The sequence below is a fragment of the Lepisma saccharinum genome, unplaced genomic scaffold (assembly GCF_977018435.1).
Source record: "Lepisma saccharinum unplaced genomic scaffold, izLepSacc3.1 HAP1_SCAFFOLD_681, whole genome shotgun sequence".
NCBI lineage: Eukaryota > Metazoa > Arthropoda > Insecta > Zygentoma > Lepismatidae > Lepisma > Lepisma saccharinum.
The window spans coordinates 77,612-99,038 of NW_028143352.1; the positions used below are offsets into that span (position 1 = coordinate 77,612).

At 38.7% G+C, this 21,427-nt stretch overlaps 1 protein-coding gene across 1 annotated transcript in view; it reads left to right on the forward strand.

Moving 5' to 3' along the window:
* The window catches only part of LOC145983130 (uncharacterized), a 41,781-nt gene that overhangs the window by 7,280 nt on the left and 13,074 nt on the right, over window positions 1–21,427 (forward strand). Inside the window, exon 2 of the mRNA XM_083116409.1 lies at window positions 861–893. Coding sequence (XP_082972535.1) covers window positions 861–893 — 33 coding nt within the window. The remainder of the gene's footprint in view (window positions 1–860; window positions 894–21,427) is intronic.

The following is a 21,427-nucleotide window of genomic DNA, read 5'->3' on the forward strand; positions in this document are numbered from 1 at the left end:
AACGCAAGCTCGAGGTTTACTTTACACTTAAATACTAGAAAACAAACTATAACTAGCTTTATTTGCATATGGAATATTATTCCTTCAGGTTTCCTGTCGCTTCAGTTTGTACAGCCGTGTGTTGAGCAGGCACCATTGCTTCCCAAATCTTATTCAAAAGTACACAAAATTACATGCTTTCTTACGGCATTTTCGAATGTTTTGGTCTGACTTCTCCGGTTCTGTCACGTGACCCAGCTTCAGAAAAATCGCACGATGCTTCTCCTTCTCTTTTCTTAGCTCCATGGTTCAAACAGTCCGATGAAATATTATTTCATATACAGAGTGCGGTGGAGTAAATATAAACTGCATGAAAAAATGCATCAGTGTAATCTGATTGTAGAGTTTTTTTAGTATTCTTTATATCTATGTCCTAATAATCAATATTTTGTTAGAATTTAAATTTTTCCTTCTTTATGAGCTGCAAAAATTTAAAAAAATGTGAAGATGTGTTAATTTTTTGCTTTTCGTTTTGCATTTTGAAAGAAAATATCATTTATGTGTATTTTCTGTAATGTTTTGTCTAAATATGTGACGTAGTTATGTTAATTAAAATCAACTTCATTCATTACTTTATTTTTTTGAACTATATTCACAACCATTCCTTTGTGAGGACATTTTTTTTCTTCGGGGTTTGTCTCACCCCACCTCACCAGCTAAGGGTTAAACACCATAAGTCAAGGAAATATACACCTTCCACCGCTTGGTGAAAATAGCCAAACCCAATTTTTAAAGCTCGGTTTCATTTAACTAATTTAATGTGTTTATTTTTGATTTGATCATTAAAAATAATCTTTCAACATTTCTTATCTTTTTTGCAGATGAAGACAGTTCAGAAGATGACATGGAAAAAGGTAAGATGAATTAGTAATACAGGGTAGTCCTTAAGCATAGAAACACTCATTTAGAACAAATACAGATTGAGAAACTTGAATCAAATGTCATAATATGAGATATAAGACTGGAGGAATCATCTTTGAATATATTACCAATCACATTGTGTTATTCTACAAGATACCAACAAGCTTCGCTGAGACAGTTTCCGAAGCTGATAAAGAAATTTGAGAAACAGGTGCTCGTTACGTTAACATCTTTGAACCTCATGGGTTGCATGCTTAATTGCATGTGTTTTTGTCACAAATATACAAAGAAAAATCATGCTACCATCAAAACAGGTATGTATTCAATGTTCACAAGTCATTGTATTTGTAAGATGACTAAACTATGGTGATGGTGACCCTTCATACCCCCGCAAGAAACTTGAATATTTTTAGTGGGTTGGAAAGATTGCTATTCATATGAATGTTCCTTGTTGTTTTTACCACGTGGGAAATGCGTTATAAGCGAGTTATTGGCAATTTTATGAGGTAACGATTTATGATGTCATGCACAGGAGGAATACCTATCTTGTTAGGTTTGGTTCTCTTAGCATAAACATCGTTGAAGTGAACATCGCAAGTGGAAAGTGTGCTACCAAACACGTTTGTCACAGGTTAGTTTTATCCTCCTGGCGTTTAGAACGCGGCCAAGGTAATCCTGGTTAGTACGAGAGGAACCCCAGGTTCAGACCAATGGTACCACGCTTATTTGTGGTTTCAGCATGCTAAAATCACTTTCAGGCACCTTAAGACATCGAAATGTGTGGATTGGAAAGAAAAAGTTTGAATTATCAAGGGTGTAGGATCGGTCATCAGCCTCTAAACTACATTTTAAAATGGGGATGACGACTATGTTCACTTAAGTTTCCATTTCACTGCATCTTTCACTTCAGGATCCACATTTGAGGGCCCACTACCATGGACAAATTACAATTATACATATGATACTGGCTCCGAGCGTATACCACACATTTTGCCTGTACAAGTGTTATTCGCTCGAGTGAAGAAGCTTTCAATTTCATATGACTTTGTTTTTGCCAGTCTTCCACGAAAGCCACGGTTAAGGTGAGGAGGGACAATTTCGCACCAGGCATGCATTTATTTAAATAAAGTCTGAATGGACGCTGCTACCAAAGAAAATCCACGCATAATTTGAGAGTATGAATTTCTCCCCATGTTGCAAGTGGAAATGGGTTTTAAAGTTGATTATTAAGCTAGATACCATGTTTGAAAAATGTGATGAATACGTATTTACAGAATCCCATGTATTCCTTATGGAGAGACAACTTCAAATTGAGGTTACGGCTAAACAAATGGGAGTTTCGACTATTTCTAACGCAAATATCATCTTCAATGGATCCTTTACCCGATCATATATTTTTTTCCGCAATCTGAAGTGTGATATCTCCAAGAAAACAAGTAAAATAATTTTCCTATAAGCGTAATGCATTTCTCCTTGCCTCCTACAGCCATCCTGGCAGTGTTGCCAAACCTGATGTTCATAGAAGAGCTAAATTTCACCTTAAATTGAGCTAAGTTGACTTTCAAGGAGCTAGATTTACGAAGGCTCTATAAAGTGCCTCCCATGGTAATTTTAATTGTCAAGAGGGTGGGGAGGGGCACTGCTATTACCGGTAACTTTAAAGTGATAACAATCTAGTCTTAGTTTTCACCTTCTAGATCTGACGGCATCACCCATCTTAAAAATCGATCGATGGTTGTATGAATCGAAAATAATCGATTACCGGATAACAATATTGTCATCTTCACCTCAGTCAAGGCGCTATATAAAAGTAGCTGGGGAGGTAAGAGGGAGGGGTGGGGGTTGAGACGACGCAGCCAATATAATAATATCATGTCATGTGCAAAATGTGTATACATGGCAAAAGTTGGTCCGTGTTCAGGGCTAGTGATATATAGTGGGGCAGGGGGCGGGTGCCACAGTTCACAGCCAAGCGAGTGCACGAAAGAGCCAGATCTGGCCTCAAAAGAGTTAAGTTGGCAACAGTGCTTCCAGCTGCCTCAGAGAGAAGGACCTAAGGGAAATTGTCCCTCTCCCCCTTAATGTAATTTTTTTTGAAAGCATTGTTTTTTACATTCTCAATGTGAACAGAATGATACGGAGCATTACGTATGACAATTAAGCTACTTGCTTGAAGTCTGGCTAGAATATCGGCAAACCACATCTCAAAATGCTGTCTTATGATTTTTTCAAACTAAACAACAAGCAAGCACTTCCAGAAAACCAACTTCGCTTCCTATGTGTATGCAACAATGAACCTTCCTTTTCGCCTAAGGCTGATCTCATGCCGATATGAAACAAAACAACTGTTGTGCCCTCCCAAGTTTTGTTTACAGAATGGCTGACATTAACTCATGTCTCGTCCATGTAATGAAGATTTTTTTTCCACAGCGATCCAATATTGCTTTAATGGTGCAGATATTGGTGGAACCAAGCAACAATGTGATCTACGAACACTTCCTTATCTTATATACAAAACCCAAGCCGTGCAAAATACACATATTGTTGATGTGCTTGTGGTAGGAAAGTCGGGATCACAATCAATTGCCGCATCCACTTTGTCCACTGTTAGAATTTCTTTCTTTCCATTTACTCTACACATTTATGTGACAATTGAACTCAAAGTTTCATCTCAAGTACGTCATAAACACAAGTACTTTTTTCCCCCGCACAGTGTTTCCTTTACAATGCGATTGAAAATAATGTGCAAACGAAACACATATTTGGATCTCTCAGTAAGGACAATAACCAGCCGACAAATATATAATCGCCCTTAACCTCACTTCGACCTGAAATCAGCTCTGAGATTTGGGTCAACGAACCCAATCATTGCAGCAAAACAATCATGCAAAATCAGAGTGGCCACTCTAGGATCATGATAAAATTCAAGTATAATTCCCAGTTTTCAAGGTGAACTTGCAAAAAATTCAAGGGAACAAGCAGATGTTTTCTCTGTTTCAACCTTATGTATTACCGCCTCTCACCACCCACACACATATATATTTACAGTATAAAAGGTCTGTGTGATTTCAATGTATCCAAAATTTCTAATTCAATTCAATTAAACTGTATACATACTATTTAAAATATTCAATTTAGGTGTGGTGTTTACATTTGCCACTTCACATACTCACACTCGAAATACATCTACAAACACAAGTCACAAATGTTATGGGATACACTAATCTAGAAAAATTGTCAATTGTACAGGGTGACTCAATAAAAATGGGCCCCGCGTGCACATTTTGTGACATCTCCTACATCCATTCACTAATCACCCTTATTTTGGAGGACATGGCAGCAGCAGCGCCTGTGAACACAGCTACACCTCAATGGAAGCTCGAGCAAAGAATGTACTGCGTGAAACATTACTACAAGACAGGCTCGTTCAAGAAGATCCAGGAGACTTTCATCCATCAGTTCGAATGGGAGAAGGCCCCTCCAAAAGTGGAATACAGATCTGGGTGGACCACTTTGAGCAATATGGGTCCTTGGAGAACCTCAATGCAGCAAGTGACAACCGTCCAAGCTACTCAGGACGTCCCAGGAAGCGTACAGCTGAGCTGGTCGACAGCGTGAGAGAATCAGTTCAGCAAAGTCCGAGATGCTCTGCGCGCAAGCGAAGTCATTCCCTCTTTATATCCTGTGAAACTACTAGTAAACGAAAGTTCTGGTTCCAGCAAGATGGAGCAAGCTCTCACACCTCAAACCTGTCCCAAGATTGGCTGAAAGAGAACTTTGGAGGCCATGTGATCAGTCTCAAGACTGATTTTGAGTGGGCACCTCATAGGCCAGATCTTACCCCCCCCCCCCCCCCCAAGATTTCTTCCTTCAGGGCTATCTGAAGGACCGAGTGTACGCAGGGAGACCCAGGACTATCACTGAACTCAAGGAAACCACCAGGGAGGAGATAAGAGCCATCCTCGTTCTGTTTGTAAGGACGTCTTGGGCAACTTTGTGCTGCACCTCAAAAAATGCATGGAGCTAAATGGAGGTCATCTAGGAACACATGCTCTAGTATGAAGAAGAAAAGGCCAAAGACTTTCATGTTTTAATTTGATGTTCTAAACACAATAAAATAGTTATAACTGAAGTTGCGTTTAATTCTGACCAAAAATTAAGACATGAAGCCTATCGAAAGTTGGGGCCCTTTTTTGGGGGTCATACTGTATAATAATTTCAAACTCAAATTTACCTAATCAACTTATAGATGTCAACTTGCAATAATTTCATGCATGTCAGATAGATTGTTCTGCATGGACTCTAACTTCAACCTTTAACTTCCATTATTGTTAGGTACAATGTATAAATTCCATCTCTGATAAAAGCCATGTCAAAACCAATTTTATCTTTCTACAACAATTAGTTCCCAAGCTACAATATATTTTGTACATCGCGGCAAGTGTGAAAAGCCTCATCTGGAGAGCTTATTCACAACGCCCCATCCACTAAAGGTTAAACTGCAATTCAAAATACAACTATTGTGTTTAATTTTTGTGTTTCGCACATTGATTTAGCTAATAATTTTTCAAGTTAATTTTATTGTATTTGTTCCACTGTAGAAACCAAGATGAATTGAATTCATTACTGTAATGAAATAATATATAGAATAATGTACATAAGGAATTTGTAGATATCAGAATCACTTTTGTTTAAAATGCATTGGTCTCGTAATCATTTAATGGTGTTTATTAGAGGAAAACAAAGGAAACTATATATATATATATATATATATATATATATATAATGGATAAAAGCAAGGAGGGCCAAAAGGGCTAAGTAAAAATCAAAGAAGGTAAAAGGAAACACTCACCGGACAGTAGAAAGATTCAAAATTTTCGCTAATTTATAGCATCAATGGTGTGAGAAGAAATAGACAGAACCGGAAGTTGGGGCACTGCAGAGTTGCCAGGTCCCCATCGAAGAAGAAGCGGTGCGTAGAACGAAAAAATCACTGTTTCGTCACCAGGCTCGTCGTAAACTGTGAGTGTGTAGGGAGAGTTGGGAGGGCGGGAGGGACGGACGGGATGGTTTGGGGGGGAAGGTGGGTGAGGGATGGGTATTACTGGGTGGCCTTGTTCAGGCCAGGTGGAGTGGTTGCACTCATGGCTGATATATAGGCCCTTTCCCATCTTTTGCGAACAGAGGTGTTGGCTGGTTTGGGTAGGAGATGGATGATCGCTACCCGGAAGCAGTCGTTGAAACTGATGTTGTGGTGGTTGGTGTGGACGGCGACAGTGAAGTCCAGGTTGTGGGTGGAGGAGCGGTGGTTATTGATGCGGAGGTTGAGGGCCGTTGATGTTTCCCCCAGGTAAAAATCACCACAGATGTTGCAGGTGAGGATGTAGATAAGGTTTGAGGCATGGCAGGTCCGTTTGGGATGAAGGGTAAATTTGCCAGTGGCCGTGTGCACCTGGAGGGTGTGAGAAGTGATGAGGATGGGGCAGGTCTTGCACCTGGGGCGGTTGCATTTATGGGCAGGGGGGTGTTGGATGTGTGGTGAAGGAGTGTTGTGGACCAGGATGTTTTGGAGGTTGGGGGGGTGTTTGAAAACCACCCTGGGTTTGTCGGGAAATATGCTTTTGGTTTCAGGATCACTGTGGAGAATTGGGAGAAGAGAGTGCAGTGTGTGCCTGATTTTGTTGAGGTGGGGATGGTATTGGGTGATGAGTGCAGGTGGGTTGGTGGCAGCAGGTTTCTTGGTGGTAGTGGTGTGTGAGGCAGCTCGGGATATTTGCTTGGTGACAAGGATGGAGGGATATCCACGGTTAACCAGGGCCTGGTGTAGGCGGAGGTTATAATTCTGGCGGGAGGTGGGTGAAGTGTTCAGGCGCTGTCCCCTGAGGGCCAGAGAGAATGGAATGGCTTTTTTGGTGTGGAACGGGTGGGAGCTGGAGAAGTGTAGGTACTGCATGTGGTTGGTGGGTTTTATGTGGATGGAGGTAGTCAGGTGTCCTCCCTTGATGTGCACGTCCACATCTAGGAAGGTGATCTGGTTGGGGGAGTGCGTCCAGGTGAATTTTGTAGAATAATATACAAATTACTAACCATGTAAAACTATGAATAGTGTCGTTAAATTATTATTGTTTCATTAACACACTCGACAGACATTTCCATAGTAGGTTCATATATACAGTATCCGAAGCAGAAACATGTATGTATGTGTGTGTGTGTGTATATATTTGCTGTAATAAAACTGTTGAAATATATTACAGGGCCGTTTACGACAAAAATCCTTTCTATAAAAAATCATAAATCTATATGTCAGGGCATGAAATTTCAAGTTTGAAGTCAGTCGCCGGACTAAAATCTTTGGTCGCCACTATTTTTTATTGATAAATAATAAAAATATGAGCAATTATTAAAAAGAACATACCTTAGGAATTAATGTTTATGTAGCGCTGTCGTTCTGCACTGAAGTACCACTTAACAATCGCAACTGCTGGGTCAAACACTGACGGGGTGGTTATTTACGGAAACTCTGAGCAAATCATCCAGTGTCTCAGTCTTTAGAGAGTTCCTGTAAATAGTCTTGAGTCTGTTGTAACAGCTGAAACCTCTCACACATGAAGCTGTGTACACTGGTAAACAGCACAAATGTCAAAATCTGGAGCAAATTGGGGAATCTTGCTGAACACTCCTCACTGTGAATCTTCTCCAGCATCTGATTCAAAGTCAGAGAAGGAAACAAAAGTTTGTATTATGTCCACTCTGCTAAGAGAACATCTATTTTCTGATTATAAAGACTCGGGTTCAAGTACATGTAGAGCTTCTTTATGTCTTCTATCCCAAACTGAAGAATATTTTCTTTGGGAGGCCAACCCAAGGTGTCGAAAACAATCAGAGATGCAATCACATCTGTTGATATAGATTGCAATCTTTCTGTGATGTACACCTTCTCATTGTTAATTAAGTTTCCTCTAACAGTCTGAAACTCTTGCTCTCTATTTTGAATGTTTGTGAGCTGCACATCCCTGATCTTTCCTGAAATGAATATATGATCCAAGAAATCTTGTTCGCTTGGTCCAACATTAGATTCCAGGTCAGCCAAAACTGAAATACAGTGTTCAATTCTTATTTTCAGAGATGAAATCAAAATACTCTTATTTTGTAGTGCCACGCTTAAAGGGTTCAGTTTCCTCTAAAAATCCAAAAGGAAGTACAGAAGCTTAACAAATTTAAATTGCTTCAAACTTTTCAGGAAACCCTTAGGTTTAGTACTTTCATGATCACAACAGCTTCATGATTGGAAGAGATCCCTTACATCACTTTCTTTGCTGGCTAACCACCTAATAGTGTGGATATCACTCAGTTTAGAATTTCTTCTCCTATAACTTCTGCCGTTTCTCTCAAAAGGTGGCCATGATAAAACTGAAAAATATTCCTAATCACGGAATCAAATGCTCTTAAGATATTTAACTCCAACACAGCTAACTGCAAACGGTGTGCAAGGCAGTGAATATTTATAATTTTATTACAAATATCTTTCATTTGCACACCCAATCCTGATTTGTGCCAGAACATATTTGCTGCACCATCCGTACCCAAGCCTACAATGTAATACTAGTTTCTGTATTTATTTGAACCTATTGCGCAATCTGAATACTAAATAATCAGTTATGGCTGTGAAGTGACCAGCAGAAGTAGTGTTTGGTAGCTCTATTACTCCTAAAATGTCCTCTTTGATGTGACCATCAATTGCATCCATGTATCGAACATACACATTTGCATGCTCGACTGACTATCTATCTGTGGATCCATCAATAAGAAGGCTGATGTATGTACTTTTCTTTATTTTCTCCACTAGATCTAACTTCAAAGTTTCAGCTATGAAATGAATAAATTCTCTGCATTGCTTTTTATTGCCATACTTAGGTAGAACACTCACACTTAATGTTCCTGCCCAACACAGCAGATCTGCAAAGTCTTTAAATGGCTTCTCATGTTTAGCTACATAGTATGCTACATTAAATAAATTTGTAAGATGGGGTTGGCGTTGAGTGGACACGGGGTTTTCAATCGGCTCGCTTTCCAAAGCCATGTACGAACATTGGATTGAGATGTTCGGACATGTTTGACACACATTTGAAACAACAAAATTTTAGTCGCCAGCCGCGACCGGAAATTTCGCGCCCTGCTATATGTATACTGCCAAAAAAACAATCAAGCAATTTAAGCGTGTTTTTAAAAAATCTATTTAAATGAAAAAATCATCAAAAATGATTTTTTTAAATAAAAATCATAATTTTTATTCAGCCTGGTAGAAACTGAAATCTTTTTCACTCTTGACACTCAATATAGTTACTTCGTTCTTAATTCCGAAAAATGTTTTTAGGTGAGACAGGTTTGATTGCCATAATTAAAGAATGGTTACGAACTCTAATTGTTTGCCTTCCAAGAGGACTAGCAGTTTTTTTTAACCCTTAGACGTCAACCTGTTTTCCACAGTATTAGACTCGGTGGCCAGCCTGTCAAAGCTGAAAATGGAGACATTTCTGAACCTTGCAAACTTTCTTGTCATATTGCTCATTGCACAGTGTGTACAAGATTTACTGCTAATATATTTTCTGTTCCTGTTGCTTGTTTACAATACAACACATGGGTTTCATATTGATGTAACAAGCAACAAGTTGAACCCTTTAGTATTCATTTCGCATGTGGTATCGACAGACCAAGATGACATGATGCTATTGAGCAAATGGCCCAGTCTGAGTGGCATGTAAACGACTAGCAGCATTTGCAGTTTGTTTCGCTCCTGGAGTATGAAAGGCTGCATTATTTCTGAAGGTTCATCTCCAAGTATCGCCTATTGCATGTCGCTTGTCACTTTGGTGTGAAACGTTCCTAATGAAGATTTGAAAGTAACAGTTATAGTTTAGTTCTACACCCCTTTCAGACTTATTTTTAAGGAGCGGATTTTTAGGTGCTAAAAAACTGATAAATATTTTTGTTCTAAAAACTGTGGAAATATTTTTCATTACCAAACGAATAAATAAGTACTCACCAGTGACAGCAGGACTTACTTGCTTGTTGTATTTTGTTGATTACAATGAACAACAAAGCACAATTCCAAATTATCCACTGAGCAGATTATATCTGAACAATGTCTTACGAAAACTACACACGTAGGCAGGTGTGCATATTTGAAATGTGGAATGCCTTTGCACACTTAACATCAATTTAATCTACATGTTCACTCTCCAGATCATGAGAAACTTTACACAGTTTTCGGTACCCCATGTTTTTTCGAACAGATTTGTCTTGAAGCGCTTGCATGCATGCCTCTGATAGACAGTTCAATTTCCTATTACTGTGTCGCACAGCAGTTGTGTAGAGGTTTCCAGTTTTTATATTACACCACACAAAATGCATACAAAAACCCCAAATTGTTTTCTAAACATCCATCTTTCGATAAATCTTGAATTATCACAAAGTATTTTATCTATATTAAGCATTAACTTCAAATTGTGTTTACACAAAGAATTCAGAAACTTTTTTTTTGTTTGGAATATCTAAAGTATGTACATTTTTTTGTTTTTTTCTCCAGGAATAGGCATTTTATGTGCTAAATGATGCATTTTTATGTGACATAAGACTTCACATTGCATCCATATGGTCCACACTTCTACCGAGTATGGTTGACTTCTGAAGCAAGAAAATAATGTTGGGAATATTGTTATATTTGGCACAAGTTTGAAATATTGCTATATTAGGCAACAGTGATAGGCATGGTGGCATATGTTGGCGAAAACACAAGAACCTCCAGCAGACAGACAGATACCATGCGTTGTTGCATTCCAAGCCTGTGCATATCACCCAATGCCTAATATAACAATATTCCAAACTTTTTGTGAGGAGTGTACTTAAAAATCCACTCCTTACTATGACAAACTTTGTCATAAGCGACATTCTGCTGTGAATTAATTTGCCATATACTCAAGTGAGTATTTGTAAGATATTTAATTCAGGACTGCCAACCTCAAATTGCTTATTTAGCGTAACAAGTTACCTAATTTATTGTTTGCACGTGAGATGGCAGCATCAGGCGGTAATACATTTGAAGTTCTTTAGTAATACCATTTGTACTCAATAGATGTCCTCGGTTGACACTTTGTAAAGAAATAGTCTTCTTTCTTAATTTTTTTTTAGTCGCTTGTTATAAAAATACTTCTGTGAATTATAATTTAATTAAGTAATGACATTATGCAAATTGTACTATTAATACGAAATCATCTGGGACTTATGCATTCATCTTGGGAAGAATGAATGTGCATATGATCTGAGGTGGAGAGTACGGCAGGATCGGAGTGTTTGGAAAACCCGGAAAAAAGGACGGAACGAAAGGATTCTGGAGGGAAGATGGAGAACGAAATGGACGAGTAAATTGGACATGATGATGGAAATCGAGGGATATCCGCTCAATCATAAACGTACGAGTTGATCTAAATAGAAAGATTGGAGCACGAAAGATGATGTTTGCCGATTTGATGATAATATGAAGCCGATGGACGCTTTTACGAAGGATAAGTGAATTTTCTTTTCGGCTTACAGGAATTGATGGTTGATATGCACAGGGACTATGTAAGTACGTAAAATTCTTTTATCTAAGTGACTACCAGATGCTGATGTAAGGATAATTGAGATAACCACCAATCATCGCATTCTGTATTATGCTAGCATTCGTGTGCAACGGGTTATGGCCATAACATATTCGCGTTAACGCAATACCGCATAACGTGGTCGGTAACAAAGGATTCTAAGAATAGCTACGTGAAAGAATATCGTTGACTAGTCATAATAAACATTTATGAACAACATAGGTAATCTATTCATATTGACTGTAAAAGAGTATTGATTTTTCATTCATTGGCTTGTATGTAGCGCAAAGGCGTAATTAGGTCAAGGTCACGTGACGCATGATATCATATGATTTAGCTCTTATCAAAGTAGATGTTGATGTCTCAGTAAAATTCGTTGTTTATGTAACCAACGTCTCATTTAAAAACAAAAGTCTTATGATATGTTCATTTTGAACTCCGGCTGATTTTTTTTTTATTTTTATTTTATTACGCATCCATATCTGTAAGAGATGCATAAAGTCGGGAAAGATTGAATAAAAGGTACACCGCCATCCTTTGAGTGATATTAAAGTGTTGTCTGTCACAGATCGGTGTACTTCCAGAAAGTTTTGAGCAGGGTCAATTTAATTGTTTCATACCGACACGAGTAAAAACGTAGTATTTGTTATTAACATATGGCCTTTGTTCAGCGTTAATTAATAATTGTGAACCTTAATATACGAATTCTTTATCATGTTAATTGGTGAATAAAGTTCCTATTGTTAACTCGCGGTGTTGCAATTTAACCCAAAGGGTACCTCAGTGTGTAGAACATATTAGCATTTTGTGTACTAATACCAGTTTCTTTCCAGAAGGGGGGAAGCCCACCTCCCACTTTTCATCCTGAGATTTGTCAGTAATAATTGAATCATGAGGATATCTAGGGGCATACATTACTGTTAAGTTGTTAACCAGTACTACATTGAAATGGTGTTCTCAATCATCGGAATGATAGTTCCATGGTAATTTCAAGGGAATCTAGTATGGTGGCATAGGCCTTAAGTAAAGTTCTAGTTTCATCTCTCGCGGGAATTGTCAGTGGTTTAAATCCCAGGTGGCATACCAGTTTAGTATAACCTGTCACTTTGAGAAATGAAATTTCGAAGCACGAGATTCGTATGAATAATCAGAAGGTTAATTTGAGTTAGGTCTAATTCTGCATACAGGGTGTGCCTAAAAAGGGGGTACATTTTAGTTAAATGAGAAAGTTGGATAGTGTTATGTAATTTGATAACTACCAACTTGAAGACTTAATCAGGTTTGGCTTAACTTAACGTACAGGGTGTACCTAAAGGAAAGGTATAGTTTATTAATTAATAAATAAAAGACTTTGTGATTTATTGTGGAAGTTAGGCTCCACATTACCTGTAACGAGCGTTTATTCGACAACGAAAGGTTGTTTCCGTGGGAAGTTTATTAAATTTATTTGGAATCACATTATACGAACATAAGTTTAACTTGTGGCCCTCCAGTCATAGCTTCTAGCGCTACTGGCGAGACGTACGAGAACACATTGAATGGTTTAGGAATTTAGTTGGGAGTTTCGGGCAAGGTTGAAATATTAGTTGGTGGTTCTTGTCACGCGGTGGAATGTAGGGAAGACCCCTCCACTGGCGGATACGTCTCATATAAGATTATGAGACTCAGTGGCTGAGTGGCTACAGTTGTAACTTAAAAAAAAAAAAATTGGATTTTTTTTTATATAATTTTCTTTGACTAGTAAAATGGGTACTGAGAAGGAACCAGTAACTCTTGAAGCCCTCTTTGCTCTAGTTATGCAGAGCAAGAAAGAGACTCAAGAGAACTTTGAAAAATCAAACGAATCGCTCAGGTCTGAGTTACAAGCGAGTCATGAAAAGACTACAGAGCTACTCAGATCAGACCTGGCTCAAATGCAAAGAGATACCGCGGATCATATTTCAAAGCTGAAATCTGAAACTGAAGAACTTCGGCGTTGCGTATCCCAGTATCGCGTGGAGTGTATGACCAGGGCAGAGGCGGTAGACAAAAAATATGATGCATTATCTAGCAGACTAGATGATGAGTTACAGGGTGTTCATGAAGTTTTGGATCGAATGAAAATAGGGCAGATGGAACAGTTTGAGATCTTTAAGGGTCAGATAGATGAGAAGTTCAGAGATAGAGTACAGGATAGTAAAGGGGAAATAGTACCGGTGGCGCTACAAACGCGGGAAGAGGTTGAAAAGCTAGTAGATCGCGTGAAGTCTGAGAGGGTCGAACCTTCTTCATCTCAATTGTTTGTACAGGAAGCTGCAACCCAGTGTGGGGTGAAAAGTAATCTGGGTGATGACATGGTGTCAACAGAAATACTTTCTACCCTCAAATCATTAGATATGTCGATGGGAAAATTCAATCATATGATCACTTGTTTAGAAGATAGACGTTCTTTGGGGACGAATCATGATACAGTGGAAAATGAAAGGTATCTTTTGAAAGGGGGTTTGATCTCCCGAAAACGTGGGGTTGATAAGGCAACTTCGACGGAGGATTCGGATGCTGAGGTTAACCATATTATGTTCAAACTTGGCTCTCACCAAGCGAGGGGGGCAACAAGTAGAGATTCTTCGAGTAGTAACGTGGAAATAGGGGAAGGGGCTTCTTCTAGTAGTAAAAGGAGATCCATGAAATCCCGCTACAGAAAATCTTTGAAGCATAAGGATAAGGTAGACCTAGGAGAGGGTGGTGATCATGATAATTCAGGTGTTCGAGAGGTTTGTCGTTCGTCACCCAGGAATGTAGTTCAGGTTAAGCCGCAAGACTTACTGAAGTTTCCTAAATTCAATGGTATTATCACAGATGTCACTCCAACCGAGTTCTTAGAAAAGGTTGAGGAACTTTTGAGTTTGTACAATTTAGACGAAAATGAGTATCTTAATTATGTCCCAAAATTATTGCTAGATAGTGCTAAAGTATGGTACAATGGAAGAAAGGCTGACCTTCTTTCATACAAGCACTTTAAGGAGGAGTTTATTGGCCATTATGAAAGTTCGAGATGGCGTAGCTCTTGCCTAGCTAAGATCTTGAATTCCCCTTATGTTCGTTCTTCAGAGGAGAGTGTCTTGCAATTCTTCTCTAAGAACTATAAATTACTTAGATCAATTCAACCTAATGCAGAGGAGACACAAATCATTGCTCAGCTCAGTACGTTGTTACCGTACAAATTGAGAGAACACTTTGTAATGGCTGACCTTTCTTCATTCTCTGATGCGATCCATGCAATCGAGAATTTCGAATCCTTAAAAGAGGTAAATTTGAAAAGGGAGCCGAATCCTTTCTCCAAGCCAAAGAGCAACAAGGTAGGGGTAAATAAGGTGTCTATAAATTCTCAGGATGCTGATGCTTCTCTTAAGTGTGAATCTGAAATTCAGAAAAGGTCACCGTTGGCGGTCAGGAAAGATGGGAGGACTAGTCCAAAGTCAAAAATGTTTCGATCTAGTACTACCTTCATTCCTGAGAACTCGTGGCAGGGAAACGAAGCAGATCTCACATCGTAGGGGGTGATGTGGGTGATCATAAAAGTAATCCTCCTGTAAATACCAGCTCGTCCGTAAATAGGGGTGCGAGGGGTTCTGGGATTGACTTGTCTGGACCCATGTTGGAAGACAAACAGTTCATTGGTGACAGCATGTTGGTCAGATTAGCACAAAAGTTTGGTGATCATCAAGTCAGTATTGATGAGGACGGTAACCGTCGAATCGGTTTGTCAGTGAGTGGTCAAACTTCCGAACAATTAAAAGCACGTATAAGGTCTGCTCCTAGATTGGCTGATTCTGTTGTGGTCATGGTGGGCACAAATGATATATTAAAATTTAGGCCTGGTGATGAAATTAAAAGAAATTTGAAGGAGATTGTTGATCTTTTAAAGGAAAGAGTTAAGGATATTACGCTTCTTTGTCTTCCACCCATTCCGAAAGTTATGAAATCCAAAGATAGTATTGTCTGGCGGAAATGGCACGAAATTAACGAGTTCATTCGCTCTCTTAAGGAGGGTGATATTGTCAAGGTACATGACCTGAGTTCGTTGTTTCTGATAGATAATGCTAATATTCGTGAGGAGCTGTTTGAAAGTTTCTTAGGCAATCCTCCTCATAGGAGAATAGATAAAGTGCACTGGAACCGATATGGCATGTTACTAGCGCTGGAGTATCTGAGACAAGTAGGGGTCTTACAGAATTTAGGTAGGAATCAACCTAATCGTGAAGCTCAACGCGTAGTGGAGTCAGGTGTCCAGTATGAGGGTGTGCAATCCCGGGAGTCAGTTGTTAGTAGAGGTTCGGAAAACGTCAGGGGAACTTTCGTCCATGCGCAGGGGGCGGGAGTACAGTAACCATTCCTGCCATTCGATTTGTAAATATGTACAATAGTGATTCTGATTCAGATTTTTGTGATCAGATTAGTTCTAAAATACCGATTAATGTAGATTTTCATGATAAAGGTTCTGCCCTGATAAAAGTAAAAATTCTTGATAGGGAATTTACCGCACTCTGTGATAGTGGGGCTGAACTGAGCTTGCTGTCCTATGATGCGTGGAAAGAATTGTCTTCCATTATTTCTAGGCCAAGATTGGAGCCTGCTTCACACATCAGGTTGTTTGATTATACTGGAACCAAATCAAAAGCAGTAGATGGACTCACTAAGTTAATGATTAGTTTAGGTGGGCATGACGTATTTGTTCAATTAGTGGTGGTAAGGAGTTTAAGTGTACCTTTGTTGTTGGGTTTAGATGTTATCTACAAAATTCACGGTGAGCTAAATTTTGATTTAAATGCCTTTTTTTATAATACACCCAATGGTAAGGTTTTCCTGAGGTTTACTCCACTAGAACAGGTCGATCCAAGTCCTCAAGATTTAAGTATAAGAGAAGTTCGTTGTTCACAAGACTCCTCGAGCAAATGTTTTTCTGAATTCGGCGACCAAATTAAACGATCCTTAGTTCTAGACGAATCTCATTCTTCGCAATTAATTGCAATGTTACAAGAGTTTCAAGACATGTTTACCGAAGTACCGGGTTTATGCAAGGAATATGTGCATAGGATGGAGCTAGACACGAACGAACCCATTGTACGAAAAAACTATCCCATTCCATATGCGTATCGTGCAAAGGTAAAGGAACAGCTGAATCAGATGCTTGAATGGAACGTAATAGAACTTTCTGATTCAGAATACCATTCACCTTTGCTGGTTGTTCCAAAACCCGATGGTGCTATCAGGTTATGTGTTGATCTAAAAAAGATCAATCAGCATGTCAAACTCAAGCAACTTGCACCGCTGAAGATTAACGAGTTACTGACATCATTCCAAGGGTGCAAATACTTCACATCCCTTGATCTGGGAAATGCCTATTGGCAGGTTCCTCTCGATCCAGACAGTAGAAAATTTACGGCCTTTTCGTTTGATGGGATATTATACCAGTTCAAGAGAGTGGTATTTGGGTCAGTTAATGGGACTTCAGTGTTTGTCGATGTGATGAACCGTGTTCTTGGATCCTTTAGCGACTTCACTGTTGTATATGTCGATGACATAATCATTAAATCCCAAGATTTCGAGTCCCATCTTGAACATGTAAGGTTAGTGCTGTCCAGGTTGAAACGTGCAGGATTTACATTGAAAGTGGAAAAGTGCAAATTTGTGGTACAAGAGTTAAAGTTTCTTGGCCATGTCATATCCACTCAAGGCTATCATAAAGATCCAGCCTATGTGGTAAGCATAGAACAATTACCAAAGCCGGCGAACCTAAAACAATTACAGAGGGTTCTGGGTTGCTTCAATTGGTTGAGCAAGTATATTCGTAACTATTCAATGTTGGCATACCCCCTTTATGAACTTCTCAAACAGAAAAGTAAGTGGAAATGGAGTGTTGTAGCAGATGTTGCTTTTAAAGAATTAAAAGAGGTAGTCAAAAGGGAGGTTACTTTGTTTTATCCGGACTTTGAGAAAAAATTTTACATTCAGACCGATGCGTCTTTGATGGTCATAGGCGGTTTCTGCTATCAGATGGTAGACGAACATATCAGACCCTTGGGGTTTGTAAGCAGGTTGCTGAAATCGTACGAAAAATCTTATACTTCGACTGAGATAGAAGTTTTAGCAATACTCTTTACGATATCAAAATTCTCCTCCTTTCTCAAAGGAAGGCAGTTTATAGTAATCACGGACCACAAGGCGCTTACCTGGCTCGAGACCGCTCATACCTGGAACGCCAGACTCACCCGATGGTTTATACAGATACAAGAATATTCTTTTGTGGTGCAGTACTGTAAGGGATCAGAAAACGTTGTGGCTGATACTCTTAGTCGTAGTTTTCCTGGTGTGACCCTCTCAGAGTTTAACGTTAATTGTTCAGGTGCTCAGTCCTTAGGTAGCTTAAACTTAACCAAGGAGGAATTGGTTTCGGCGCAAAGGGAAGATCCCTACCTGAAAGAAATTATCTGTCACGTATTGGGAGAGGTACAGTCCAGTGTGTCTCGCTCAAGGTCTTGGGGCCAAACTTATGTTGTAGAGGACGAAATTTTATATATCAAGGATTTTCATGATCCGAGTAAATTGAGGATTTGTGTACCAATAAATTTGATCGGTAGGATCTTAATACATTGTCATGATAACTCGGGACATTTCGGCGTAGCTAAAACTCTCGCTCTGATTTTCAAAAGTTTTCATTGGAAGAACATGAAGAATGACATCAAAGATTTTGTCAGGGACTGTGATGTTTGCGAAAGAACGAAACCCAATAAGCATCCGTCAAAATTTGTTTCAAGGTCTCATATAATTGATAGACCAGGTGGAACTTTGTTTTTGGACTTACAAGGACCGTTCGCGTCGGGGCCTAAAAAGGAAAGATTCTTGTTCACGGTTTTGGATGCCGCATCCAGATACTTAGTTGCTTATCCAGTTGTAAATAGTAATGCTCAAACTGTCATCGCGAAATTGATAAAAATTTATTTTGTACATCTTAGCATACCTATGCAGGTATTTACAGATAACGGACCACAATTTAGGTCAAAGTTGTTTCAGGAGGCGATGGAAAAGCGGGGAGTAAAGGTTGCATATACTCCAACATATCATCCTTCCTCAAATATGGTAGAACGTTACCATAGTGAACTAAATAGGCTTATGAGGGTCTTATGTTTCGATAATCATGCGAAATGGCCTGAGAGAATTGAGCAAGCTCTCTTCCTTTTGAATAATTCAGTATCATCGCAAACAGGTTTCACTCCTGCTGAACTGAGACTGAATGTGAGTAGAAAACTTGTAGATTTTCATTCTATACTTAACGATGTTGGGAATGGCACTTGGAATTCAAAATTGCTGATGGCAAGTTGGTCGAGTTCTTCTAAAAGACGAAATAAGCTGAATCAAATCAATAAGAGAAGATTCAACAGACCAGCTATTAAAATGGGGAATTTAGTCTTTGTTAAAAACCATCAACTTGGCAACTTGAGTGACAAGGTTATAAAAAAGTATTGTGAACTTTACTTAGGACCGTACTTATGTATAAAAAACACCAATGATTCTACGTTGAATTTGGTAGATTGCTTAACTGGAGATATATTGGAAAATCATTCCATTGAAAATTGTAAAGTGTGGAGTTGCACTGAGGAGAAATTAAAATATTGGTTGCAGAAGGTTATGGCTATGGGATTGGATATTATTACAGATATTAAGCCTAATCTTTTAGACTTGTGCAAAACTGATTATTCTAATAAAGATGTAGTTCAGTTGTAAGGGTTAGTGGCGAAGGAAGGTTCGTGATTGCGACGGCCATGTGAGTTTATGCCAGCGGCGGACAGTCTTGTCAAGTGGGCATAATCTTACGACAGGTCAACATATGACTGAAGGGGTTATTCAGGAGTCAGTATCTATATTGAGGTACTTCAGGAAAGGGTGACAAGTGCGAGCTTGGGCTTCTTACTCTTTGGTAGAAGGCATGCAACTTTATCTTGTAGCAAGATCAGATTCGTGTAAATAATGTATATTATAATTCATAATTAGCTATTATGTAAATCTTGTGCAGTATGTCTAATGTCTATGTGTGTACTTTGAAGTGAGATGTTTGTAAGGTGTTGAATTTCAAGAAGGGATGTTAGTGTAATGGGTTCAGCCCTTGTTGGGCGCCATTTATGACAAACTTTGTCATAAGCGACATTCTGCTGTGAATTAATTTGCCATATACTCAAGTGAGTATTTGTAAGATATTTAATTCAGGACTGCCAACCTCAAATTGCTTATTTAGCGTAACAAGTTACCTAATTTATTGTTTGCACGTGAGATGGCAGCATCAGGCGGTAATACATTTGAAGTTCTTTAGTAATACCATTTGTACTCAATAGATGTCCTCGGTTGACACTTTGTAAAGAAATAGTCTTCTTTCTTAATTTTTTTTTAGTCGCTTGTTATAAAAATACTTCTGTGAATTATAATTTAATTAAGTAATGACATTATGCAAATTGTACTATTAATACGAAATCATCTGGGACTTATGCATTCATCTTGGGAAGAATGAATGTGCATATGATCTGAGGTGGAGAGTACGGCAGGATCGGAGTGTTTGGAAAACCCGGAAAAAAGGACGGAACGAAAGGATTCTGGAGGGAAGATGGAGAACGAAATGGACGAGTAAATTGGACATGATGATGGAAATCGAGGGATATCCGCTCAATCATAAACGTACGAGTTGATCTAAATAGAAAGATTGGAGCACGAAAGATGATGTTTGCCGATTTGATGATAATATGAAGCCGATGGACGCTTTTACGAAGGATAAGTGAATTTTCTTTTCGGCTTACAGGAATTGATGGTTGATATGCACAGGGACTATGTAAGTACGTAAAATTCTTTTATCTAAGTGACTACCAGATGCTGATGTAAGGATAATTGAGATAACCACCAATCATCGCATTCTGTATTATGCTAGCATTCGTGTGCAACGGGTTATGGCCATAACATATTCGCGTTAACGCAATACCGCATAACGTGGTCGGTAACAAAGGATTCTAAGAATAGCTACGTGAAAGAATATCGTTGACTAGTCATAATAAACATTTATGAACAACATAGGTAATCTATTCATATTGACTGTAAAAGAGTATTGATTTTTCATTCATTGGCTTGTATGTAGCGCAAAGGCGTAATTAGGTCAAGGTCACGTGACGCATGATATCATATGATTTAGCTCTTATCAAAGTAGATGTTGATGTCTCAGTAAAATTCGTTGTTTATGTAACCAACGTCTCATTTAAAAACAAAAGTCTTATGATATGTTCATTTTGAACTCCGGCTGATTTTTTTTTTATTTTTATTTTATTACGCATCCATATCTGTAAGAGATGCATAAAGTCGGGAAAGATTGAATAAAAGGTACACCGCCATCCTTTGAGTGATATTAAAGTGTTGTCTGTCACAGATCGGTGTACTTCCAGAAAGTTTTGAGCAGGGTCAATTTAATTGTTTCATACCGACACGAGTAAAAACGTAGTATTTGTTATTAACATATGGCCTTTGTTCAGCGTTAATTAATAATTGTGAACCTTAATATACGAATTCTTTATCATGTTAATTGGTGAATAAAGTTCCTATTGTTAACTCGCGGTGTTGCAATTTAACCCAAAGGGTACCTCAGTGTGTAGAACATATTAGCATTTTGTGTACTAATACCAGTTTCTTTCCAGAAGGGGGGAAGCCCACCTCCCACTTTTCATCCTGAGATTTGTCAGTAATAATTGAATCATGAGGATATCTAGGGGCATACATTACTGTTAAGTTGTTAACCAGTACTACATTGAAATGGTGTTCTCAATCATCGGAATGATAGTTCCATGGTAATTTCAAGGGAATCTAGTATGGTGGCATAG